The sequence below is a fragment of the Notolepis coatsorum genome (assembly GCF_963971535.1).
Source record: "Notolepis coatsorum genome assembly, chromosome: 5".
NCBI lineage: Eukaryota > Metazoa > Chordata > Actinopteri > Aulopiformes > Paralepididae > Notolepis > Notolepis coatsorum.
The window spans coordinates 159,465,131-159,493,011 of NC_140169.1; the positions used below are offsets into that span (position 1 = coordinate 159,465,131).

General features: G+C 41.7%; 1 protein-coding gene across 1 annotated transcript in view; it reads right to left on the reverse strand.

Moving 5' to 3' along the window:
- Nucleotides 1-27,881, reverse strand: part of hat1 (histone acetyltransferase 1) — a 77,733-nt gene that overhangs the window by 13,098 nt on the left and 36,754 nt on the right. Inside the window, exons 5-8 of the mRNA XM_084315261.1 lie at nucleotides 20,400-20,576; nucleotides 17,399-17,520; nucleotides 16,715-16,819; nucleotides 14,729-14,835 (exon numbers count right to left, since the gene is read on the reverse strand). Of these exons, the coding sequence (XP_084171387.1) occupies nucleotides 14,729-14,835; nucleotides 16,715-16,819; nucleotides 17,399-17,520; nucleotides 20,400-20,576 (511 nt within the window). The remainder of the gene's footprint in view (nucleotides 1-14,728; nucleotides 14,836-16,714; nucleotides 16,820-17,398; nucleotides 17,521-20,399; nucleotides 20,577-27,881) is intronic.

Below are 27,881 nucleotides of genomic sequence, written 5' to 3' on the forward strand. Positions count from 1 at the left end.
TATTTTTGTGGCGTCACCATGTAAGTTATTGGAAGGAAACTATAAAAGAAAAAAGGATCATCAAGTCAGAATACCAGCATTCTATGCTCTGCTTGTTGCCAGATTTAAAATCAAATCAAATGTATTTGTAAGGCCCCGACAACACACGTTAATGTCCCCATGGGGCCGGACACGTCTTCTTTAAACAAGTCAAGAAGAAACATCACAATAAATCAAGAACAAAACAAAAACACCACGAAGAACTCCCAGACATACCCCACATGAAGGTAAGGAAAAACTCATTAAAACCTAGCAATGTTTTGCACCTAGATGTTCCAAGAAGGTGGTGATTAGGCTTGGGCGGTATGACTTTTTTCATACCGTTATACCTTGATTACCTAATACCCCGGTATACGGTATATGACGGTATGACTTTCATTATCATCAGCGGGGGGGGGGGGGGGGGGTGTTACCAAGTAAACAAATCACGGAGATGGCCAGTTCGCCCGCAGCAATCTAGTGCTAACGTTAAGCTCTCAGAATGGTAGCAGTTCTCCCGCAGCATCTAGTGCTAACGTCTAGTGCTAACGTTAAGCTCTCAGAATGGTAGCAGCTCGCCCGCAGCTCTAGTGCTAACGTTAAGCTCTCAGAATGGTAGCAGTTCTCCCGCAGCATCTAGTGCTAACGTTAAGCTCTCAGAACGGTAACAGCTCGCCCGCAGCATCTAGTGCTAACGTTAAGCTCTCAGAATGGTAGCAGTTCACCCGCAGCTCTAGTGCTAACGTTAAGCTCTCAGAATGGTAGCAGCTCGCCCGCAGCTCTAGTGCTAACGTTAAGCTCTCAGAATGGTAGCAGCTCGCCCAAGCATCTAGTGCTAACGTTAAGCTCTCAGAATGGTAGCAGTTCGCCCGCAGCTCTAGTGCTAACGTTAAGCTCTCAGAATGGTAGCAGCTCGCCCGCAGCTCTAGTGCTAACGTTAAGCTCTCAGAATGGTAGCAGCTCGCCCGCAGCTCTAGTGCTAACGTTAAGCTCTCAGAATGGTAGCAGCTCGCCCACAGCTCTAGTGCTAACGTTAAGCTCTCAGAATGGTAGCAGCTCGCCCGCAGCATTTAGTGCTAACGTTAAGCTCTCAGAATGGTAGCAGCTCGCCCGCAGCTCTAGTGCTAACGTTAAGCTCTCAGAATGGTAGCAGCTCGCCCGCAGCATCCTACACACAACAACAACACACACTCTCGTTACCACAACGCTTTACGGTATTTTCACAGCACTGTCGCAACATTACCGTAAAGCGTGAACACCGTTGTGATCGTACACAACACTACAGTTAGCTCTCAGAATAGCCAGTTAGCCCGCAGCACCAGCAACGGTAAGCGTGTCTCATTTAATTTCACCCACTGAAGCGGGGTTCCCCTCCTCCTCCTCCTCCTGTGTGTAGACAACCAGCTCTGCATGGCTCACTCCATTAGTGAGGACTGGTCTCGCCCTCTGCTGGCGCGTGTGTGCACTACAACAAAACTCTGTTTAGACGGTATTGATTTTCAATACCGTCGGGATTTCTAAATACCCTGGTATACCGTAATACGTCATACCGCCCAAGCCTAGTGGTGATGGGGAAGGTGGATGGAAAGAGAGGAAGTGGAAGACCAAGAAGAGGCTGAGTAGACGACGTCTGTGATTGGAGCGGAGTGTGAGGCGGAGTCACGGAGTTGGAGAGAAGAAGTGGGACAGAGTGGGTTGGAGAGTGATGGGCAACCTTCGGAACGAAGAAGCCACCTGATGCTAATGAAAATGGTCAAAAAGGCTCTTTCGGCCGAAAGGGTTTTAGCACCGAAAATATATCACCGAATGTCAAAGAACAGGGTTACGTAACGTTCATAACCTAAAGTGTTGTTGTGCTGACGTAATCAAAAACACGCAATGTGTACCGTGAGCTGTTTGGCAGCTCTTCCTGCATTCTGCAGCCTGTGATAACTAACTCCTCTTGGGAGCTGCGCTGTTTCTATAAACTCTGCGAGCAACGCATCCAATAAATGCATCTTTAACATGCTCGCCATTACTATATGCCCGTCGCGGTTAAACGTTAGCGTTAAGCTAGCTAACGCTTCCATTCCTCTTTGACCAGTCTCTCGTAAGCTACGTCATCCCCTGCTAAGAGTCATGGGAGATGTAGTAAATACAACAGTCCTGTGTGTGTCTTTATGCAGATTGTTATGCAGTTTTAAAGCACCTTGGCTTTGTTCTGAATGTACTTTGTTGTAGTTATCCTACAGAGAAAAGAAAATGCACTTGACTTTAATGCACATTTTGTTGTATGCAAAGAGAAAATGTTTAAATTGTACAATCTTTCAGCAGTCAGTCTGGAATTAATGTATGCATTCAAAAGTGCTGAATAAATGTTTTATGGGCCCATAATAGTGATTATTAATATTATTTAAGTTAAGTTTTGCCATAATCATGTCTTTTGCCATAATCCGGTAGCTAAAAAATAAAAAAAATAAACATTATATATATATTTATATTAATCATTTTCGGCCTTTCGGCATTCGGCCAACTGTTTCGGCCAAAAAAAAAATGCACCACAGGCAATGTGGAGGAGAGAAACCTTAGAAGGCTCAAGGGGGAATCTCCCTTCTTAGATGTCGGTGATAGTAGTGTTGCAATAAAACAGGTGAAACAGTTGGTAAGCATGCACTCATATGTGTAATGAAACACAGATAAGTGCATGCAATAGCAACTAGGGTATAGAGAATTTTGAAAGATTGAAAATAGAGCTGATGACGGATCCAGATCCAGATGACGGAGTTATGGGGGGGGGGGGGGGTGCGTAGAGGGGATTGCATCCTCCCGGCCAGCTAGTTAACAAAGCAACAAATTGCTGATAACGCTGACATCCGAGGTAATAACCTGTTTAAATGACATAAGGTCAGGGCTCTGTCCTAGGACCCCTTCTCTTCTCCCTCTACACTAAATCACTGGGTAACATGATCACGTCTCATGCCTTCTCGTATCATTGTTATGCCGATGATACTCAACTATTCCTCTCCTTTCCTCCCTCAGATATCCACGTCTCTGAGCGGATTTTGGCCTGTCTGTCCGACATCTTCGCCTGGATGACGACCAACCACCTCAAACTGAACCTAAGCAAAACAGAATTGCTCCACCTGCCGGCCAAATCCTCCCCCCTGACCGACCTTTCCATCACAGTCGAGAATGCAGCTGTGACCGCGTCCCCGACCGCCAAGAACCTTGGTGTTCAGAAGGTGGGAGAGGGGGGGGGGGGGGCAACAGCGATATGCAAAATGATAGAGAAGCGGGGAAATGCAAACCCTACAAAAATTAAAGGAGAAATTTGGACTAGAAAACAGGGACTTCAGATATCTACAGGTTAGAGATTACTACAATAAAGAAATAAGAGGAGACAAGGACGAAGAACAGAATGGAATAATCGAGATGATAGTGTGGGCATACGAAGGGGGGAAAGGAAGGGTAATTTCAGCACTGTACCAGGCTATAATGAACAGCAAGGGACACACGACCGATTATATAAGGGAGAAATGGGAGAGAGAATTAGAGATAGAAATAACAGAGAAGGAATGGGGTAGCATATGCGAGGTACAACACTCAACAACAGGATCAAGGGTATGGAAAGAATTTGGATGGAAAAACATAATCAGATTCTTTATAACCCCAGAGTTGAAGGGAAAGTATGCACCAACACAAAGGACATGCTGGAGGATGTGTGGGAAGGAGGGGGCAAATCACACACACATATTCTGGGGATGTCAGAAGCTGAAGGGGTATTGGGAGGAGATAGGGGAGGCAATGATCAGAATATTAGGATATGGGTTACCACAAACGGGACTGGTGCTTTACTTAGGGGACCTGACGCACGAGGGAATACAAGGGGGGGACAAGTATTTAATAAAGATAATGTTGATATCGGCCAGAAAAGCAATAACGAGACTGTGGTACAAAGAAGATCCACCGACAATAGCACAATGGGTAGGAATAGTAGAGGAGATACAGGATATGGAGAGGATAACACACATGCTGAGGCTACAGGAAGAGAAATTTGGGGAAATATGGGGAAAGTGGGAGGATTATAAAGGGGAACGAAAACGACATCACAGAGGAAGAAACAAATGCAACACAAGAGGGCGAAGGGTAAAGGAGGAAAGAGGTTCAAGGAGGGTCTCTGAACCCATGTCGCACATTTTTGCTTTAGTTAGTATTTTCTATTTCTATTATTTGGGTATGACAATTGTTTTATGTTTTTTCAATTTATTATTTATGTCTGTGGAACTTTTGCTTAACCTGTTCCACCCCAGGTGAAAATCTGCATAAAATGTATACCTAGGTAAATGGAATATTGCTCCACTTCTACAAGGGCTATTTGCATATTCTTGGTATCTAGGAACATCTATGGACCTCAATAAATGTATTCTCAGTGTCAGAAATATTGTGTCTATTACTAGGCTTGCTTAAATTGTGATGAAACAAAGGAAAATATGAATTATGATTTTTCTTTTCATCTTTGACAGTGAATAAAACCATGATAATAATGACCAAACCAAATGACCATTCAGTACCCTCTTGAGATCATGTGTACAAAGGATCTAAGGAAATTAATAAAGGGAAGATGATCAAACTGAAGGTTCTGTATATACAGTACTGAATTCTCCCATCCGGACCAATGTAATTTGAAATATTATTATAGAATATAGAATATATGCTTATACATTACCTTATTATAGCCAATTCGCACATTTATATATATATACATATAGTATCTTTCAAATGGCCGAGTTCAATTTGGATATAGTATCACCAGGCTTGCATAATAACAGATACTGATATTTACTGTAATCGACTGTACTATTTTATTTCCCCCACAGTATAACCATTTTGTAACTAATTTCAGATCTAATTCTTCCTACATGATAACAATAGTGTGGAGAAACTGACTGCGTTTCAATATAAAACGTTACCTTTTGTAGCTTATTATCGCGAATCATAACAATTATTGATATGATTCATTCAGAACGCTGAACTTTGAACCACCATAGTGGACCACAGGAAGTGGAGAACGGAGAAATTCCAACGCTGAACGATAGCTACGAATCCCCTCTACAAAATGGCCGCAAAAAGATTCCAATTCCCATGGTTCAACATTTCCATTTCCGGTTCAAAAAACGATTGCAAATAGAAAACTTAAAACGATATAAGTACACTTTTAACCTATTGCTAAACTATTGCCAACCTAACGTTTTACATTCTACATGCATTTGTAACATAGTAGTGATATTAATACTTGAAAACGTTTGATTTTAAAAACGCTAATTTATTGCATCACTCATAAAAATATTAATATATGATAATAATGTCAAAAGGGGTCGGTACCGACCCCGTGGGGGGGAACAGTAAGTCGGTATTTTTTATTTCTGTTATTGGGTATTAAAATCTTTTCTTTATTGTTTATGTCTGTTTAACGGTGTTGTACATTATGTCTATGTATTATGTACCTGGAAGACCGACTGATATGAAAATAATATTCAAAGATGATGTTTGTATGCTTGCAATCCAAAAATGCAAATAAAGAGTTTAAAAAAAAGAACCTTGGTGTTGTCCTTGACGACCAGTTGAACTTCTCCGCTCACATCGCAGCGACAACCAGAACCTGCAGATTCCTCCTCAGCAACGTCAGAAGGATCCGCCCCTTCCTGACAAAAGAAGCCACCCAACTCCTCGTCCAATCAACAGTCATCTCCCGCCTCGACTACTGGAACGCACTGCTCGCTGGCCTCCCGGCCACTGCCACCAAACCTCTTCAACTCATTCAGAACGCAGTGGCCCGCCTGATCTCAAACCTACCGAAGTCAGCCAAGGAAGAATAGCTGCTGCTATGCAAAAGCCAGTGTTGTAGTACTCAAGTCCAGGACTGATTTTCAGGACTCGTGACTCGACTTGAGCACTGATGACTCGGACTTTGGGCAGCGTGCAATAGAACTAGGGGTGCACCGATATATCGGCCGAATATCGGTATCGGCCGATATGTGCCTTGTTGACTGCAATCGGCCTATAAGATCAAATTTACCGATGGCAATGGCCGATAATTATAAAAAAAGATTAAACTTTTTTTTTATATAAATATCCTCAAACTAAATCCTCAATTTGAATAGTGATTAACACTAACTGCCGAAAACGCCGGACCTCGTCATTCCCCGCCATGCTCAAGTTGCCGAGGACGCCGTAACTAGTCTTTGATCTGTTTACATCTTTTTTCGATTTTCCCAGTCTGAACTTCACCGCGGAGCTTTTGGCAGAGAGTTTGAACCGGAAACTGCATTTCCTCTCAAATTACACTAGGTGGCAGTGTCCCCCTATTTTCTAACAATGTATCACAAGAGAATGAATATTGCACCCCACAATGAAGCTGGCATTTGATTGGCCAGCATACCTGACCACAGGTATAAAAGTTTGCGGCATCCCAGAATCGACGAGGTTTTGTAGGGGAGAGAGAGAGAGAGATAGATAGAGCGATAGAGAGAGAGAGAGATTGAGAGACAGATATTTGTATTGTGATCAGCCTATAGTCTATATTTATAGATTTATACAGTATAGTGGTAGTATCAGAATAATTGTAAGGTTTCAGCTGTGCTTTAGAAGTACTTAGTCGTGCTAACTAGTAGTACTATTGTGAGGGATTAGTGTGTAGTCTAGGTAGTATATTTCAGTAGTAGTAATAGTAGTTTGATCAGTTAGTAGTTCCATTTAGATCAGTATGAGGAGACGTAGTGTAGGTAAGCGAGGCGACAGACCGACAGCGGATCGGTTTGTTCAAACGAAGCTGGCATTCGGACCCGCGGTTGCAGCAGCAGCAGCACCGACGACCGGAGAGAGCCGTGAGACCGTCGCCGGACCCGCGGTTGCAGCAGCAGCAGCACCGACGACCGGAGAGAGCCGTGAGACCGTCGCCGGACCCGCGGTTGCAGCAGCACCGACAACCGGAGAGAGCCGTGAGACCGTCGCCGGACCCGCGGTTGCAGCAGCAGCAGCACCGACGACCGGAGAGAGCCGTGAGACCGTCGCTGGTCCCAGCGACGTGTCTCGCCCCGGGACCGGCTCTCCCTGTCGTAGTTCGAGGAAGAGGAAGGTGGCCGCTGTGCTGATCTCTTCTTCAGCATCATCGGACAGCGATTCAACAGTCCATGAATCTGATGAGAGCACCGATTGGGAACCACCAGGTAAGGTCGTATATATGTGATTGTGTGTGTGTGAAACGTGTATATTTGATGATGATTTACCTAACGCTAATTGATTCATTGTATACTGTGAATATGTAACGTTAGTTCGCCAACCAATGCCGGTATGCATTTATTATAGCTCGGGAGTCATCTGACGAGGTTATTGATCTGGGTCGGAGGTACTATGGATCTGATTCATCTCACGAGTCCGACGGGGGACGCGGTGGTCGTGGTGGTCGAGGGGAGAAGGGTAAGTCATGTTGACGAATGCAATGTGAATATTGTGTGTTTACATGAATGTTCAAATCGATAGTTGCATGCTAAAGCTACATTATTGGATAATGCATAGAGGCCTCGCCATGTGCTGCGAAGTTCAAAGGTGTTGGAGAGGGTTCATGCCTTTGATCTTGTGTGGTGTGTGTGTGTGTGTGCTGTAATCAATGCTATTGGGACTGTGCTAAATGCTATACACAGTGAGTGCAGAGGTGTTCTAGCATCAGATGTCTGTAGGCCTGTTTGAAGTGTGAGATGGAGGAGGGCCTCCCTTTTTTTTTTTTTTTACAAGGGCTTGTGTGTGTGTGTGTGCGTGTGGTGTGTGATATGCAGGCATTGATGCAGTGATCTGCTTATATTTGATTTGGATGTCATGCATGTTCAAATCGATAGTTGCATGCTAAAGCTACATTATTGGATAATGCATAGAGGCCTCGCAATGTGCTGCGAAGTTCAAAGGTGTTGGAGAGGGTTCATGCCTTTGATCTTGTGTGGTCTGTGTGTGTGTGCTGTAATCAATGCTATTGGGACTGTGCTAAATGCTATACACACAGTGAGTGCAGAGGTGTTCTAGCATCAGATGTTGTCCAACATGCTTGGGTATGTACCAACTACATTCATGTATGTAAATGTATTACTATTGTGTTTTATGAGACTTACTTACTGAATGAATTTAATCCAATTCAGATTCTGGCGCAGACTCCGCAGAGAGTGACACAGGATCACATTCTACTCCTGCAGGTAATTGTACATAAAATATAACACATAATGCTATATATATATATATCATGTAAATAAAATGACAATACGTTGCCCTAGTGTAATGTATTACATCATGTGATTCTAGAACTGATTCTATGAATGTTTGTCTACAGTAGGGGTGTTATAGTATATTTGTATAATTGACAGGTCGTGGAGCGAAGAGCAGGTCTGCGATCCGTCAGGAAGAGGAGAATGCCTGGTCTCGTGAGGGCTGGGTGCCTCACAGGATCCCCTTCACAGCCCAACCGGGGTTGCTCCAGGACGCCGCGGCACTGAAATCGTACCGGCCTGCAAAATGGCTAGATCTGTTCCTGACGGATGCTTTTCTCAATCCCATTGTTGCCCAGACCAACCTCTACGCCGATTAGTGCATTGCCCGGCTGGACCCCACGCTAACCAGTAGCAGGGCACTGCTTTGGAAGGCCCTCACATTGAAGAAGCTGAAGAAGTTCCTTGGACTCAATTTCCTGAGCAGTGTCCTTCGGAAGCCTCGCGTGGACATGTGGACCACTGACGATATGATGTACACACCATACTACTCGGAGACCATGCCACGCAATCGGTATCAATTGATCTGGCGATTCCTCCACTTTGCGGACAATACATCCCTGGATGTTAGAGACAAATTGTGTAAGGTACGCCCTGTAGTCGACCATGTCAACGTGAGGTGCAAGGAACTGTACCAGCCCGAACGTGAGCTCGCCATTGACGAGGGGGTGATGGCATGGCGAGGCCGCCTGACCTTCCGTGTCTACAACCCCAACAAGCCAACCCGGTATGGCATCAAGTCGTACTTCCTGTGCGAATCACACAGGATATTGCTTTGCATTCAAGCCATATTGCCGGGATGGCTCGAACCTGGGGGACACGGTCGTCGGTCTGCTTGGACGTTTGTCTGGCGCCGGTTATACGCTCTATATGGATAATTTCTACAACTCGGTGAGAATCTCCGCCAGGCTCCGACAGTTGAGGACCGACGTCTGTGATACCCTCAGGAAGCACCGGGGGGAGCCAGCCATCATCAAGAACGTGACCAAAGCTGACATCCGTGTGGGGGAGCGCATTGCGGTCAACAATAAGCAGGTCCTGATCGTGGCATGGCGCGATAAGAGGATCGTGAAGACCATCAGCAGCTACCACGAGGACACCATGGAAATGGCGAAGGTGTGGAAGAAGCAGAAGAAGGGCAAAGCGCTGAGGGTGGAGATGCTCAAGCCGGCATCCATCATGTCGTACAATAAATTCATGAACGGCGTCGACCAGCTGGATCAAAACATCTCGTACTATCCGGTTACACGTAAGACTGGAAAGTGGACCAAAAAGTTTGTGATGCATCTGATCCAAATATGTATGTTCAACGCTTTTGTCTTGTACAAAAGCAGGCACCCACAAGGCTATTATTACAACCTCTTCCGGTTCACCAGGGCTGTGGCGCGGACCTACACAGGGGGTCAGGAGAAGAAGATTCCTGGGGTGACAGCGGAGATGGAGGCGGAGGCAGGGGGTGGGGGTGAGGAGGAGGCAGGGGGTGGGGATGAGGAGGAGGCAGGGGCTGAGCAGGTGGGGCGTGACGGGCAGCGCGACCCTAGGGCCCCACCGGGGGACCCGCAGAGCAGATTAGTGGGTGGCTTTGTGAAGCATGTAATGGATGCATACAAAGCCACCCCCAAGCAAAAGCTACCGTGTAGGAAATGTCGGGTCTGCAGTAGGCGTGGCCTCAGGAGTGAGACCAGATATTTTTGCACATCGTGCAAAGTCCCCCTGCATCGTGACAAATGCTTCGCTCTGTACCACACAAAGAGGGATTTCTCTAAATAGTTTCTTTATTAGTTGTCATACAGAAGTACAGACTACTTCTAAATAATCCGGCACACAGAAGTACAGATTACTTCTAAATAATCCATCATTGTGTGATACAGACAGAACCATGTGTACCGGTACATAGTATAGCTAGCTGAGAGTAGTATAGTATAGTATAGTATAGTATAGTATAGTATAGTATAGTATAGTATAGTATAGTATAGTATAGTATAGTATAGTGTATGGGTAGTTGCACTGTTTTCTGTACAAGACAAATGCATTGAACACATGTATTTGGGCCACGGTTGTCGATATTGCATAGGCATGTTTGGACCACTTGCAGATGAGACGTTATGTTAGCGATCTAGCTGTGTCGACTCCATTCATCATTTGCATTGTGTGTGTGTATATAGTTTATTTTTTTATTTATCTTTTTCCCCCCTCATTTTTACCGTTTGCACAGAACCAATGGTTGCTGACAGTCACCCAGTTTATAAAAGTATATACTGTAGATATCATACAACACTTTTCTAATGCAGTCCATTGGCCTCTTATTTATATACTTTGGAAGCATGTATTGGATATTTTTTGGTCCACAGATCATCTGGCGCTTCATCCATTTATCAATGGACAATGCAGTCATCGATGCGAGAGACCAAGTAAGATATGCCCTGTAGTTGATCATGTGACGTGCCTGTACTGTGAATGTTACCAGCAAACTTCTAAATGCACTGAAACAATGGTTGGTTATCCTCCAGTGTTCACTTTTCATAAGGTATTGTCTTGGTAAATTACCATAATCCTATACTGTGAATGTTACCAGCAAACTTCTAAATGCACTGAAACAATGGTTGATTATCCTCCAGTGTTCACTTTTTATAAGGTATTGTCTTGGTAAATTACCATAATCCTATACTGTGAATGTTACCAGCAAACTCCTAAATGCACTGAAACAATGGTTGGTTATCATCAGCCAGTGTTCACTTTTTATAAGGTATTGTCTTGGTAAATTACCATAATCCTATACTGTGAATGTTACCAGCAAACTTCTAAATGCACTGAAACAATGGTTGATTATCCTCCAGTGTTAACTTTTTATAAGGTATTGTCTTGGTAAATTACCATAATCCTATACTGTGAATGTTACCAGCAAACTTCTAAATGCACTGAAACAATGGTTGATTATCCTCCAGTGTTCACTTTTTATAAGGTATTGTCTTGGTAAATTACCATAATCCTATACTGTGAATGTTACCAGCAAACTCCTAAATGCACTGAAACAATGGTTGGTTATCATCAGCCAGTGTTCACTTTTTATAAGGTATTGTCTTGGTAAATTACCATAATTGTATACTGTGAATGTTACCAGCATATGTGTCTAATGCACAGCAACAATGGTTGGTACTGATGACTTGTCACCCAGTTTATTGAACATATTTTGAAATAAAAATGTTCATTTCATCAAAGTTTTCTGCATTGTAAAGTATTCTGTATTTTATAATAATGTTTTCTGGACCTACACCAGTAGTTATAACTTACTTGTTCGTTAGCGCCAGGCATGGTGGTTGATAAGGTAGTAGTATTTCCAAGTGAAACTAATTGATATATTATCAATACAAGCTATTATTACTTTATGAATGTGTTTATCATGTATGGACGAATAAATTGGAAAACAGGTAGGTACAGAGCAACACAGTGTCTACAACACGGGAGCAGATTATGCACAGTACATGAATGAGAAACAGTTAAAATGTTTTTTTTTTTGTTTATTGCATGCACATGATCTATAATACCTGATCAGTACAATATCTTAGGGCTGGGCGATATGACCAAAAACGTTATCGCGATAAAATTATAAAATTATTTTCATATAACTCGATATCGATAATTATCGTCGATATAATGTCTGTCAAGTTCAATTAACTTTTTATGCCCGGCGCCGATGGACGGGCTATTAATAGACTTATTTTTCTGCTGTGAATGTCTCGAGTTGATGTCGTCATCAGTCCGCGCACGTTAGCCAGAGCGAGCAGTACTGTGTATCCCATGACAATGTACTAGTAAATATCCCTAAAATACTCTGTTCCGCCACAATACATTGCAACGACGTCCACCGTATATCACACACTACTCTAACCGTGGCATCAGAATTCTCGCCACACACATACTCGGCACGTAAATATATAAAAACAGCGCCGTGCAAGCTAGTTAACCTAGCCAGCTTCGTTTACAAGCGATGTATTCCATGACAATGTACTAGTAAATATCCCTAAAATACTCTGTTCCGCCACAATACATTGCAACGACGTCCACCGTATATCACACACTACTATAACCGTGGCATCAGAATTCTCGCCACACACATACTCGGCACGTAAATATATAAAAACAGCGCCGTGCAAGCTAGTTAACCTAGCCAGCTTCGTTTACAAGCGATGTATTCCATGACAATGTACTAGTAAATATCCCTAAAATACTCTGTTCCGCCACAATACATTGCAACGACGTCCACCGTATATCACACACTACTATAACCGTGGCATCAGAATTCTCGCCACACACATACTCGGCACGTAAATATATTAAATAGCGCCGTGCAAGCTAAGTATCCTAGCAGCCTTGAGTCCTGAGCTGTGGTGCGTAAGGACGTCATCACGTAACGTTGGTTGTTAGTGAGTGAGCTGAGCCGAGGCTGAACGGAGCCAAACTTGGAAAATCGATATATCGAAACTTTGCGACCACGTTTCATGTTTATTTCAAGGAAATAATGTATCGCGATATTTATCGTTATCGTTTTATCGCCCAGCCCTACAATATCTACTAACCTGATTAATACAATATATTCCCACCTGATCGATATAATAGTATTACTGCATGTCAAGTTTGTCAGCCAGTCAGTCGGACTGTCAATCAAACAATAAATAAATCAAACAACCAACAAAACAATCTATCATTCAAACAATCTATCAATCAAACAACCAACAAAACAATCTATCAATCAAACAATAAAACAATCTATCAATCAAACAATAAAACAATCTATCAATCAAACAACCAACAAAACAATCTATCAATCAAACAACCAACAAAACAATCTATCAATCAAACAATAAATCAATCTATCAATCAAACAACCAACAAAACAATCTATCAATCAAACAACCAACAAAACAATCTATTATTCAAACAACCAATAAAACAATCTATCAATCAATCAATCAATCAAACAACCAATAAAACAATCTATCAATCAAACAATCAATCAATCAAAAACAATCTATCAATCAAACAACCAACAAAACAATCTATCAATCAAACAACCAACAAAACAATCTATCAATCAAACAACCAACAAAACAATCTATCAATCAAACAACCAATAAAACAATCTATCAATCAAACAACCAATAAAACAATCTATCAATCAAACAATAACACAATCTATCAATCAAACAACCAACAAAACAATCTATCAATCAAACAATCTATCAATCAAACAATAAAACAATCTATCAATCAAACAACCAACAAAACAATCTATCAATCAAACAACCAATAAAACAATCTATCAATCAATCAAACAATAAAACAATCTATCAATCAAACAACCAACAAAACAATCTATCAATCAAACAACCAATAAAACAATCTATCAATCAATCAAACAATAAAACAATCTATCAATCAAACAACCAACAAAACAATCTATCAATCAAACAATAAAACAATCTAACAACAATCTATCAATCAAACAATCAATCAAACAATAAAACAATCTATCAAACAAACCATCCATCCATCAATCCATCCCAGTCTAAATTGCTTTATAACACGTTCAGTACCTATTATCACCCGGGCGGCGCACCGTTCATAAAAAGGCCTGTAACTCCTTTTCTAAAGAATCCACCTGGATTTTTACCTGTGTTTACCTTTTTTTAACTTGTAATTGTGAACAAACGAAGACATGCAGAAACAAACGTTTTTTTTCATTGTGTACATCAACTCGTCGTCGTCAAATGAGCCAAACCATTTCCCCATAGTTATAATATAAAATATAGAAATAGCTCCGCTAAGAACATGAGATATGCTAAAATCGCCCAGGAATCCTGGCAATGCACAGTCATTTCCGGATTTCTGGCCGGCGCTCAAAGTGTTAATCTGATTAAATGAGTCTTAAAAAAAATTAAATCAACTTTCTTTAATGAATATAACTCGTCAGTTTCGTCAACATAAATAATCCAATGAGGGCACACGGTTGGTACGAAAGTGATGGTGGCGTCTTGATGGAGCGCCGAGCGGATGCAGCTAGGCTACATAATTTATGATAAATGTTTTATTTACATTTTTATGACGAGTCATATACTATAATAGTATAATACTATAATATTGGTGTAGCGAATCTTTATCTGCTACTGTGAAGAAAAACCCCATTGGTTTAATTATTATATATATTTTTTTATTTAAAAAAAATAATTAAATAATTGCCAGGGCACAAATATCGGTATCGGCCGATTGTGTTATTTGAACAATCGGTATCGGCCGCAAATGTTCATATCGGTGCATCCCTAAGTAGAACACCCACCTGTAATGTCTTGTACTTTGGGCAGCGTGCAGTAGAACACCCACCTGTAATGTCTTGTATTATGGACAGCATGCAGTAGAACACCCACCTGTAATGTCTTGTACTTTGGGCAGCGTGCAGTAGAACCGATGCACGGCCTCCAGCAGCTGAGCTCCGTGACCTTCTCCCTGGAACGGTGGCAGGATCAGCATCTGGCTGTCGAGCGGAGAGAGAGAGAGAGAGAGAGAGAGAGACCATACAAGTGACCGACGGCGAGAATAGAACTAATTATGAGAACGATGTTTTTTTTTTATTCACGATTAGCACCTCGCTCACTGATCATCTTCGTGGAACCCGTGCCAAAGAACGAGACACATCCAGCGATGGTAAAAAGATATAATAATAAATGGATCGATTGTAGCGTCGTGTCCCGTCGGTACGTCAAACTAAATTACCTACGAAGCAGTTTTTTTTAGATTAGACTTAGAATTTTATATACGGCACAAGTGTACAGTACGACGAAAAGAGGTTCGGCATCCAACCAGAGTGAAAATGTACAGTAAAATGCAATAGTAATATAAACTGGGTATAATATGTATGAATTAGTACTACTGAGTAATAGTGCTAATCAGATGTACGGAGTTGTAGTATTAATATGTACACAAGTGATATAAAGACACTATTGATAGTGATATTAATAGGCCTCGTTTTCAGCCTGTGGTTGATCGTGATCAGCCTTCATTGCCTCTCCTGGCCGTCTCTGCGTTGTGTAGGTATATAGAAGGATTATATGCCGGTATATTCAGACAGATATATATATATGTGGTATATATATATAAATGTTTATGCTGTATATACAGAGTTATATGGGTTATAGGCAGGTGTATAAGTAGGTATATAGAAGCATTATATGCCGGTATATTTCAGACAGATATGGATATATATATTAGGGATGCACCGAAAATTCGGCCACCGAAAATTATCGGCCGAAAATGGTTAAAAAGACTCTTTCGGCCGAAAGGGTTTTAGCACCGAAAATATATCACAGAATGTCAAAGAACAGGGATACGTAACGTTCGTTACCGAAAGTGTTGTTGTGATGACGTAATCAAAACGTGCAACGTGTAACGTGAGCAGCTTAGCAGCTCTTCCTGATTTCTGCAGCCTGTGATAACTAACTCCTCTTGGGAGTCGCGCTGTTTCTATGTAAACTCCACGACCGCGAGCAACGCATCCAATAAATGCGTCTTTAACATGCTTTATATCCTCGCCATTACTATATGCCCGTCGCGGTTAAAACATTTTGAACTAACGTTAGCGTTAAGCTAGCTAACGCTTCCATTCCTCTTCGACCCGTCTCTCGTAAGCTACGTCATCCCCCGCTAAGAGTCATGGGAGATGTAGTAAATACAACAGTCCTGTGTGTGTCTTTATGCAGATCGTTATGCAGTTTTAAAGCACCTTGGCTTTGTTCTGAATGCACTTTGTTGTAGTTATCCTACAGAGAAAAGAAAATGCACTTGACTTTAATGCACATTTTGTTGTATGCAAAGAGAAAATGTTTAAATTGTACAATCTTTCAGCAGTCAGTCTGGAATTAATGTATGCATTCAAAAGTGCTGAATAAATGTTTTATGGGCCCATAAGTGATTATTAATATAATTTAAGTTAAGTTTTGCCATAATCATGTCTTTTGCCATAATCAGGTAGCTGAAAAAAAAAAATACATTATATATATATTTATATTAATCATTTTCGGCCTTTCGGCATTCGGCCAACTGTTTCCTATTTTCGGTATCGGTTTCGGCCAAGAATTTTCCATTCGGTGCATCTCTAATATATATATATATATACATGTGCGGTAAACATAAATATATAGATGTATATATGTACAGAGTTATATGGGTAGTACGAGATAAAGATGGCTTCGTAAACCAAACAACACGGACTGAGGAGGGGAGGCTGTACAAGCCGGCAATTTGGGCTTTTTAGTCGAAAGGGAGAAAGAAATGGATAATTTCCCCCTCTCCTCTTTTCTCTTCCCCCCCGTACAAAAGAGCGGGAAGACACGCGGCAATTCCCCCCAGGCAATTACCTGACACGTGGCCGCGTCTTGTCTGGATACACGTAGTAATTATAAACAGTCATGTAGCCAACGGTCGCGAAGAGGGTCTCCCCGTCTTTATTGTACTTCTCGAATCTGCAGATAAAAAAAAAAGAAAAAAAAAACACACAAAGGCAAGCAGGTCAATTACAGGCACACTCCCATGCAGGGCGCACCCACCGCCCCCCCTTTGGGGTCCGGCATGCTGGAGCAGCCAGGCCCCCCCCCCCCCCCAAATTCGGTACACCTGCTACAGACCTGAATAAATGATGCAATTAATTGGAGCACTGCAACTTAGAGGTGGAGAAGAGGGCTGGAGGAGGGACTGAGCCCCTCCAGATTACTTCAGTCCTTTTGGCCCGTTGTCAGCGTTAATAGGTGCCCGGCTAAAGACAACAGTGGTAGAGGCTCTCTTTACTGTTGTGGACATTGTTCGGCGTTTCAAAAGACAACAGTGTTTCAATTCAGCTCTTTGCCATGGAAGAAATGAAAAGGGCTTTCAGCCACAAAAGGGGAGACTCTCGCCAGATCAACAATTCTCCTATGGGGGGGGGGGGGAATATAATCAAACTGGCCTGGTAATTGGTCACAAGCGCCTCAAAGGAGGGCTTTGTCTTTCAATGACACACACGCACAAAAAAAGGCTTTGGGGGTGGGGGAGGAGGGGGCACTCACACTAGAAAGAAGTCCCAGCGATCGTCGTCTGCGTCGATGAAGTTGGCCGTCTCTATGAACCACATGAGGAAGGTCTGCAGGCGCTCGTGGTAGTCGTGGAATCCTGGACAGGACATCTCCACCTGAAGACAGACACGGTATATATAGATGTTGTGCTATAAGACAATCTCCGATTATTAGTTAGACGTTTGTGACGTTATCTTTACCTAATAAGCTTAGATGTTTTTTTTTATGGCTCGCCATGAAACGATATCCTAGTAAGACGCCGTGAAACGATATCTTAGTGAGACGCCGTGAAACGATATCTTAGTAAGACGCCGTGAAACGATATCTTAGTAAGACGCCATGAAACGATATCTTAGTAAGATGCCGTGAAACGATATCTTAGTAAGACGCCGTGAAACGATATCTTAGTAAGACGCCATGAAACGATATCTTAGTAAGACACCATGAAACGATATCTTAGTAAGACGCCGTGAAACGATATCCTAGTAAGACGCCGTGAAACGATATCTTAGTAAGACGCCATGAAACGATATCTTAGTAAGATGCCGTGAAACGATATCTTAGTAAGACGCCGTGAAACGATATCTTAGTAAGACGCCATGAAACGATATCTTAGTAAGACACCATGAAACGCTATCTTAGTAAGACGCCGTGAAACGATATCTTAGTAAGACGCCGTGAAACGATATCTTAGTAAGACGCCGTGAAACGATATCTTTGAAACGATATCTTAGTAAGACGCCATGAAACGATATCTTAGTAAGACGCCGTGAAACGATATCTTAGTAAGACGCCATGAAACGATATCTAAGTTAAATGTATTAGGTAGATTGATACGCAATGAAACATTATCTAAGTACGTTTATTAGGTAGATAGAAAAGCCATGAAACATTATCTAAGTACGTTTATCCGGTAGATTGATACACCATGAATCAACGTCTAAGTACGTTTTATTAGGTAGATAGATACACCATGAAACAATGTCTAAGTAAAGGATTTTTGGGCTGCATGCACGTTGGACAAGACTAATCAAATTCCAAAAACTGAGCACACTCCACACGCGCAAATTGCTTCTAAGAAATCAATTATTAAATGCACTAGATTTTTGCCCAACAAAAGAATATGAAAGAAGAATATCCAACAGCGACAATATACACACATTTTAATTATATCCCACCTACAGTGTAATCTGTTATAGAGTTACATTTTAGAATCATTTTAAACTACAGAAATCTCCTCAGACCAGTGTCCCGGGGGACAAATCTGATTCAACTTTATTTCAGGGTCCTCCTTGTCACATGAACGTCTGCACCAGGAAACCCATGTAAGGGTTTGAAATTAAGGGCATCATGGGAACGAAGAAACAGGTTTGGAACGGTACAAAAACTAGCACCAAAACAGATCTAGGTACGGCCGTGGGATGGCAGATGGAGAAAAGCCTATATTCATACCGGTATGTAACCACATTCTTTGGATTTGGGACGATGGCTCTTCAGTTTGGGATGAATATAACTAAACTGAGACAGTTTAATTTAATTTCAAACCTTTATTTCAACTCGTGAGACACTTGAGGTTACCCTCTTTTTTTAGATACATTTTTAGCGTTTTTCCAGCATTTTTCATGGTCAGACATGACCGACAGAGGAGAGGGAGAACGAGAGAATAAGTCAGGAGGACTGTGGACATGCGACAAATGATCCCCCGGGAGCGGGAGGGGCGAACCCGGGATGGCCGCGCAGGTGTGTGAGGCACTATGCGGTGCGCCACGAGGGCGGCCCCCCGGTTACCCTCTTTTTACAGCGACGACACACGACGACACACATATCAAACAAGACATATCAGTTTATTTCATAAATAGACACAATAAATAAGAATGACCAATAGAACATCTGTTACAAGTCGACACACGGTGGTCGGAGGTCATACTTTTAAATGCAGCAAAGGAAGGAAGGACATTCCAGGTGTTGGAAGCATCAAAGGAAAAAGCAGTTATTTAATTATCTTTACCTTGTGAATCTGGTAGGAGAGCTCCCCTGCCTCCTTGTGTTAATCGTGTCTTTACCTAGAGCCATATGAAATCCGCGTTCACGGAATCGCAGAATTGAGCAATAAAAATGGAACCAACTGTACAAAAAAAATATATATATATATAATGTTGTGGGACTTGTACATCACTTTGTTCAACGTTGTCAGTGCTGTAAAGTTTAAACCTTTTAAAATCTTAGACAAACTAAACACTTTGCTTTCATGAAATATTGTAAGCCGTCATTTGAGGCTTTATAAAAGCAGCACAATGAACACAAATCTGTCGGTGCCGAGTCCGACCTCATCTTAAATAAACAGCATTGCTTGTTGTAGTTAACAAAGAGAGGCAGAGTTGTTTTTGAAAAAGAAATATATATATATCATTTATTTTTTTTAATAATCGAATTTTATTTTCATATTCGAATCCCATGCCCATCGAACGAAGCTTCGAAGTATTTAAGACAGCCCTATTAAATGGACGTTATATCTTATTAAATTGTGGACATTTATTAATTCCCACTTATTAGACACTATTTCTGATGGTAAAATGCGCGTACAAAGCAAAATAGAGAATTCTGAAGTATTAAAACGGAAAAACGGAATTTGGAAAAAAATATTATGGAATTTGGAAAAAAATTAAACGGATTTCATATGGCTCTACTTTACCTTGTGGATCTGGTATGAGAGTTCTCCTGCCTCCTTGTGTTAAATATATCTTTACCTTGTGAATCTTGTATGAGAGTTCTCCTGCCTCCCTGTGTTAAATATATCTTTACCTTGTGGATCTGGTATGAGAGCTCCCCTGCCTCCTTGTGTTAAATATATCTTTACCTTGTGGATCTGGTAGGAGAGCTCGCCGGCCTCCTCGTTGTGGACCTTGTAGGAGTGCAGCAGGTTTACCTTGTGGATCTGGTAGGAGAGCTCGCCGGCCTCCTCGTTGTGGACCTTGTAGGAGTGCAGCAGGTTTACCTTGTGGATCTGGTAGGAGAGCTCCCCGGCCTCCTCGTTGTGGACCTGGTAGGAGTGCAGCAAGGTGCCGAAGGGCTTGAAGTTGGCCTCCTTCTCCAGCAGTGAGATGAAGTCGTCCGTGTTGCAGTTGAAGCCGGCCGGGATGATCTCCCTGATCTTCCCCTCCACGTCATCAGGCTGCAGGGACCACATGTTGTTACCACCACGTGAATGAATGAAGTTTATTTTTATTATTATTTTTTGGTCTTATTTACAGACAAATCAAACACACCCGTGTGGACTTTTTTTTATCACAAATGTACATATTCAAGGCAAGCTCACACACAAAATCCAAAATCAACGGCCGAAAAAAAGGAATAGGCTGAAGCACATGCTTATTTTTGCCCATCCTTTACAAATTCTTAAAAGCTAAATATATTTTAATTAGGGCCGTCAAAGTTATTGCTTTAACTTGAGATTAATTTAAATTATTTAAAGCATTAAAATAAATGAATCTAGATTCATCTATGGAGTGAAAAATCTTCAATCTTAGCAACGCGGATATAAGAAAGGGGTCAATGTTGATGGTTTTGTTGAACATTTGTATTTCACAGGAGCGAATACAATCAAAATAGTCTATGAATCTAAATATACTTTCTTTGTGTTGATTTTACATTAATTCCATGATTTTACTCATATCTGTCACAAGCTTCGGTCTTAACCCTTTAATCGCCAATGGCGTGTTTAGACGTCATTCCTCGCCATGCGTAATCTGCCAATGACGTCGTACAGCGTCTTTGAGATCAATATTTCAAAAATCTGTCATGGCAATCATATTTCACCCACAGAGACTTGACGGGTGCTGTAGAGCTCCTCTCAACTCTCCAACGGTGCAAGACCACCATCTGGTGGCCGATCGGCGAGGTGCCAAAATCGGAAGTGAGCGGCCGGAAGTGGTGATCACCCATATTTCGTCCGGCCACTCGCTATCGCTCGCGGGACTCCAGCTTGATACACTGGATAGCGATCCGTTGCCAATAACTCGATAAACAACATGATTTGGACGTATATAGTATTATACAACCTGGAACTGGACCAACATGATCGACATCCCATAATAGCGAACTTTCTGCTCCACGCTGATCGCCCAACGCTACGAGGAAGCTGCGGTGAGTTTCAGCGTGTTTGATTATTATAATACATACAAACTGCTCCGATCAACATATCACCCATACTACATAAATGATTTAACGTCGGCCACGGACTTATAAACCCCCCCCCCCCTCCGGTCACCAGCAGATGATGAGGCATGATGTTTAGGACCTTGTACAATTGAAATTTTTAATCTGACGTCAATCGGTATCAAACTACATTCGATGATCTAATATATGTATTCATGGCTATAACTCACGTTCTATGGAATGCTGCAGAAAACGATAAAAACATATTTATACTTTAGACCATATTTTAGTATGAATGTGTGAATGAAAAAGTAGAACGTTGCTACATCCTAAACGATAGATACTTGATGTTGAATGGGCCATAGTAATGTCAATTTAGCAATACAATTTAAAATGTTATAGCCCTGCAAAGAAGGGGAACATCTCCATAGACTTACAGTGGTGGCAGAGAGTGGATTAGAATCAGAATAATCTCTGGCAGATAAAGGGTTAAGTAGACAAATGCTATTTTTTATCTAGATTAATTACAGAAAATTGAGAGATTAATTCGTTACATTTTTATCTATCGACAGCACTAATTTTAATATAAGAAAGAAAAACTTAAAATATGCTGCAAGATAGGGACGGCAAAACTAATGGCATCTTACTACGACGTAGGGACGGGCAAAACTCACTAAACTAATGTTAGAGTCACTGGGAACTATTCCAATACTAAATCGAACATGTGATTTTCCACGTTAACATAGGGCTGGGCGATATAACGATAATTATCGCGATATATTTTTATAATAGAAAAAACATCGGGGGGAAAAAATCAACCAAATTGAGATTTATTTCTCTCTTGTCCATTTATTTTGTTTGCTTTCTAATTTAAAATAGTTTGAAACCGTCTGTACACAGTAGGCTATGTGTGCTAGCAGATCCAGTCACGAGTCACGGTGCACATGTGCGGTGGTTTGTCCACCAAAAAAGCGCCAAAAGATAGAAAATAAACTAGCAGAGCCAGAAGTGTTCAACTCCCGTGGAGCCACAGCCAGCAGAGAAGCCTGTTTACTTTCGCTTTCAAACCAGCTGCAGCCTGAGAACTGGAGTGTGAGGGGCTGTAACACTAAAGATGGCGGCAACAACAAAGAATTGTCACACGATATGCAGCAAGCAGGAGAGAAAACAACCAGGTGCTCAGAAGGGAGAACTTGGTTAGCTCAGTTCAATAGAGGTTAAGGTGCTCTATGCATACCATGCATACTCCAATGAGGAGGGAAAGAAAATCATTGTCACTGACTCTCTCTTACACCCCGGTGATGCTGATACACCAATTGATTTTAAAAAGACTGAATACGAGTTGCACAAACTTTTAGAGAAGGATATGAAGTTAAAGTGGCACATTGTGTCGCTATCCGACTATTGGAGGGAGGGACGCATCCCGAGAGGATTACGCATCGCCAAGTTCCCTTCCTCTTCTAATGACGACGTGGCTTTCAAAGAAAAATGGGAAGCTATCCTTAACAAGTGTTCCATGGACTTAATCCTTTTATTAATTGAGGACGGCAAGAAACAACGAGATGACCTCAGAACCAAGATCACGGACATTGAATCTAAACTCCCTATGTCACCTGAGCTACAGATTCCTTTCCAACAGAAGATCAAGGACGAGATCCTCAAACTTGAGGTTACCATCAAAGAACTCAAGGTGCGCAAATTCAAAAGGGATCTAGAGGACTACCAACGAGGTCAGGTGTATCGCTGGGACCGTCCTCCACGCACACCCCGTCCTCCCAGACCCTGGTTATCCGATCAACAGCGGCGCCCCAGGAGGGTCTCGTTCGGTCTTGCCAGCAGCGAGGATGAGAGGAGCTCCAGCATTTCCACGGAACAGGACAATTTTTTAGGGGGCGACTTCCCTCCTCTACCACCTACCAGAACCATCAACTACGGAAGACACGCCGTGGAAGAGGAAGACGCTCGGCGCACTCAGCCCGCTCATCGCAGACCGTCGGCACTGAGGAACCAACCGAGGAAACGGTATCCACGGTAGTCAACCTCTCCGGTAACAACATCAGTAACGAACAGTTGTCAGTTCTGTCCAAAGGTACATCTTTTGCTCCTACATATAACACCAGTCTGTTCAACACCAGAGTCGATTTATTTCGATTTTATCGTAACTTGCATCTTAAAACCTGGTATCACCATCAATCTGGACACACACATGAGTATCCCCGCACTGCTTCCCAGCCGGATCTCGAAACGGACGCTGTGCCGGCCCTTATCAGTGACTCTGAAACTATGTCTGACTCTCAGTCTCTTCCATTATTTAGACCCAAGTCTAATTTTGCTCCTATTGTGTCGAACCCCAGTCTCATAGCCTTTACTAGGAAAGTTGACCATGACATTAATAAACTGTTCAGTAGTACCACTCTGCAATCTGTGCGCAAATGTAATTTGACTTATAAGGAACGAACTGCTCTTGATGAACTTGCTAAACGTGACGATATTATCATTCGACCTGCTGACAAAGGGGGTGCTACGGTGGTTCTTTCTAAAGACCAATATATCTCAGAGGCCATACGCCAATTAGACTCTAAGTATTATGTCAAACTTACTAGGAGCCCCTTATCTGATATGAAATTACAATTTCATACAATACTTAACCATGCTAAGGAGGCTAATTGGATTTCTGATAAGGATCTCAAGTTTTTATTGGTCGAACATCCTGCTTTAGCGTCTTTCTATTTACTTCCTAAAATACACAAGGAACCCTTTGACAACCCTCCTGGTCGTCCTATTATATCTGGTAACGGTACTCTTACAGAACCAGCTTCTAAATTTATTGATTTCTTCATTAAACCGTATGTTAAGCAACTCCCCTCTTTTATTGAAGATACTACGGATGTTCTCAATAGGTTAGCTAACCTTACCAAATTAGAATCTCATTATTTAGTAACTATGGATGTTGAAAGTCTGTATACGAACATAGATCATGAGGAAGGCCTTACAGCATTGACACACTTTTTATCTGATAGAGGAGATGCTTTGCCCCCTACCAAGTTTCTTGTTGACTTGACCAGATGGATTATCCATAACAATGTGTTTATGTTCACAGATGGGTTTTACAAACAAGTTATGGGTGTTCCTATGGGCTCTTGTTTTTCTCCTAATTATGCTTGTCTCTTTTTAGGCCTTTGGGAAAAGTTGTATGTGCTCAACCCTATCAATCCTTGGTATCACAAGATCACCTGGTATGGCCGGTATATTGACGATCTATTGTTTATTTTTGATGGCAATGAATCGGCTTTTCATAGTTATCTCAACTCTTTAAATAAAGAATATTCTATGGACAGACGGATATTGTTAACAACTATTGACTTTCTAGATCTTACTATCTCAAAAGATATATTTGGTAAATTACACACCACCATTTTTAGAAAGAAAACTTCACGTAACACACTCTTGAGAGCTGACTCTTTCCATCCCCCTCACATGATCGACAACATTCCTTTTGGTCAATTTCAACGTTTACGTCGTATTTGTGATATTGATAGTGAGTTTCATCAACAGGCTGCTGATATGACTACCAGATTTGAAAATCGATCGTATAATCCTGATGTAGTCGCAAGGGCACGTAATAAGGCACAGACACTTAATAGATCTGATTTGCTCAAGAAAAATAGACGACGGAACGAGTCTCAGTCCCGCCCTTTCTTTGTGACCCAATATAGCACAGCAGCGGGACACGTTAAACGCATCATTAATGCGAACTGGCCCATTATTGATAGTGACCCCACTCTCAGACAAGTGTTCCCTCAACCTCAATTTTTTTCTTTCAGACGTGCTCCAACATTAAGAGACAAATTAGTTCATAGCTACCTTCCTCCCGCGACTAAGGAGTCTTGGCTTAGGAGACCTATTGGAACCTACAAATGTATGAATTGTCCACACTGTGTCAACGGCATACAAACCAAGACATTTACTGACTTTAAATCTCAGCGATCATACAAGATTAATGACTTTATTAACTGTAATACCACTCATGTCATTTATCGCTTGTCATGTACTTGTCCTGGCATCTTCTATGTAGGTCGTACCAAGCGGCGTCTACGTGATCGTTTAGCTGAACACAAATACGCCATCAGAACCAAAAATCATGTTTATCCTATAGCCAGACATTTCACAGAAGTACACAATAATAATGATTCTATACTAAAAATTGTGGGCATTGAACATATCAAACCTCTTATTAGGGGCGGTGACCGTATCCGCAAACTCAATCAGAGGGAAACATTCTGGATTCATAGCCTTGACGCTCTTAATGCCCCTGGGCTAAATGAGGATATTGACTTCATGTGTTTTCTTTGATTTCTATCCTATATGTTTATTGCCATTGTATTGTGTGTATTCTTTATACCTTACATAGGCTACTTAGGCTATTATAATTTTCTGTATATTGCTCACTGAGTATTTATCTATGCTTTTACTTATAGCCGGTTTGATATATATATTTTCTATTTTCTTTTTTTCTACACTGTCACTGATTGATGGCTCCGCCCTTGCGTGTGCCTTCCAATCATCACTCGTTTCAATAATTTGGTGTTTATTGCTTTATTATTTTCACCCGACACTCACCTGTGGGTATTTAAGGGGGTAATGTGTTTGTACATGTTACTCCAATCCTGATGAAGACCGCTATGGTCGAAACATGTTGATTCGTTTTTAATGATTTAGCCACTTTAATAAAGGCTTTTTAACCATTCTCCTCCCTCTGGATTTTACATCTTTTTGAGTGCCTGGATCGACTCTCTTCTTTGAACAACAAAGAATTGCTGCAAAATAAACATACATCTGTTGTTAAAAAGATTTTTTTTATACTTATAACAATATCGATAATATCGAATATCGAGTGATGGGATATTAATATCGATATCGTTATCGCGATATCATTTTTGGCCATATCGCCCAGCCCTACGTTAACATGCGCGCAACGACCAGGAAGGGAATTGGCATAACGACTCAATTGGGATGGGAGCAAAAATACAGAAAAAGTGAGAACAAAAACAATTTTATAAAAATAAAAACTTTTTTATACCACAACCCCATTTTATTTAAGATGTATTTTTGGTGACCCCCCATTAGGGGTGGACGGTATAAACGGTATACGGTATAAACGGTATTAATTTGCTCTACGGTATGGATTTTGACTATACCATGTAACCGGTAGAGCAGCTCTAAAATAGCAATGACGTCATGTAACCACAGCGCGACTATTTCATTCGCATTTGCCCCTAAAAATAGATAGAATTAGTCATAGATAATAGATATGTGCAAACTGGAAAAAGTTATTTAGGAGGCTTCGCGCAGTGGGCGTGTCAACACGCAATTGTCATTTCATAATAAACACATATCACCGCGGCGCACAGCAAGTTTCAATTTCAGTTCCTGGCATTTTTAACCAGTGGCGAAAGGTAAGAGATGTCCCTATCGTTTTTCTTATATGAATTATTCTACGTTAATAAAACATACCTGGTGATCAACTACAGTTTGCTGTAAACATTATGATATGCGTGTAGTGTTATGATAACGACGGCTGCAGCGGGAGCCGGGAGGACGGCTGCAGCAGTGGATTTGCGAATAGCATGCAGCTGCAGAGCCGCAGAGCCAGCGGCGCTTTCAGGTCAGGTCCGCTCAACAGCGCCCCCCCCCCCACCCAACGGCTGAAAGCTGTGACCAGACCTGAAAGCGCCGCTGGCTCTGCGGCTCTGCAGCTACATATGCTTCTAGCAAAATCCAGCATCCAGCCCGGCTGTTTGCAATGGGAGCAGCACGGACTCGGGACTTATTTTATTTGGAATATAATGACTTTATACGCAAAAGTAGCCTAGTTTTAAGTTAAAATATTATAAATCTACATGCCTTGAGGATGTCATTCTTTATATAGCCTGCCTATCAGGCAAAAAAAATTATTCTAACGGAAACACTGATACTGTGATATATACCGTTACCGTCTATGCTTCAAATTATACCATGATATAAATTTTAGACCATACCGTCCACCCCTACCCCCCATTTAATATGTGTATCGCGTAATTTCAAAGTGGAATTAAGGAATATCAAAATAAAAGCACACGTTGTTGAACTTAATCATGCATATATTAGAAAATTGTATTACAGCACTATTTAATATTTTTTTTATGGTATTTCTACTTTATTGTGGATAGGACAGTCAGAGAGGAAATTGGGTGAAGAGACATGTCCTGGGGCGGATTAGAACCCCAGGACGTTGCGATCGCGCAGTATGCGTCTTAACGTGGTGCACCACCGGGGCGCCCCA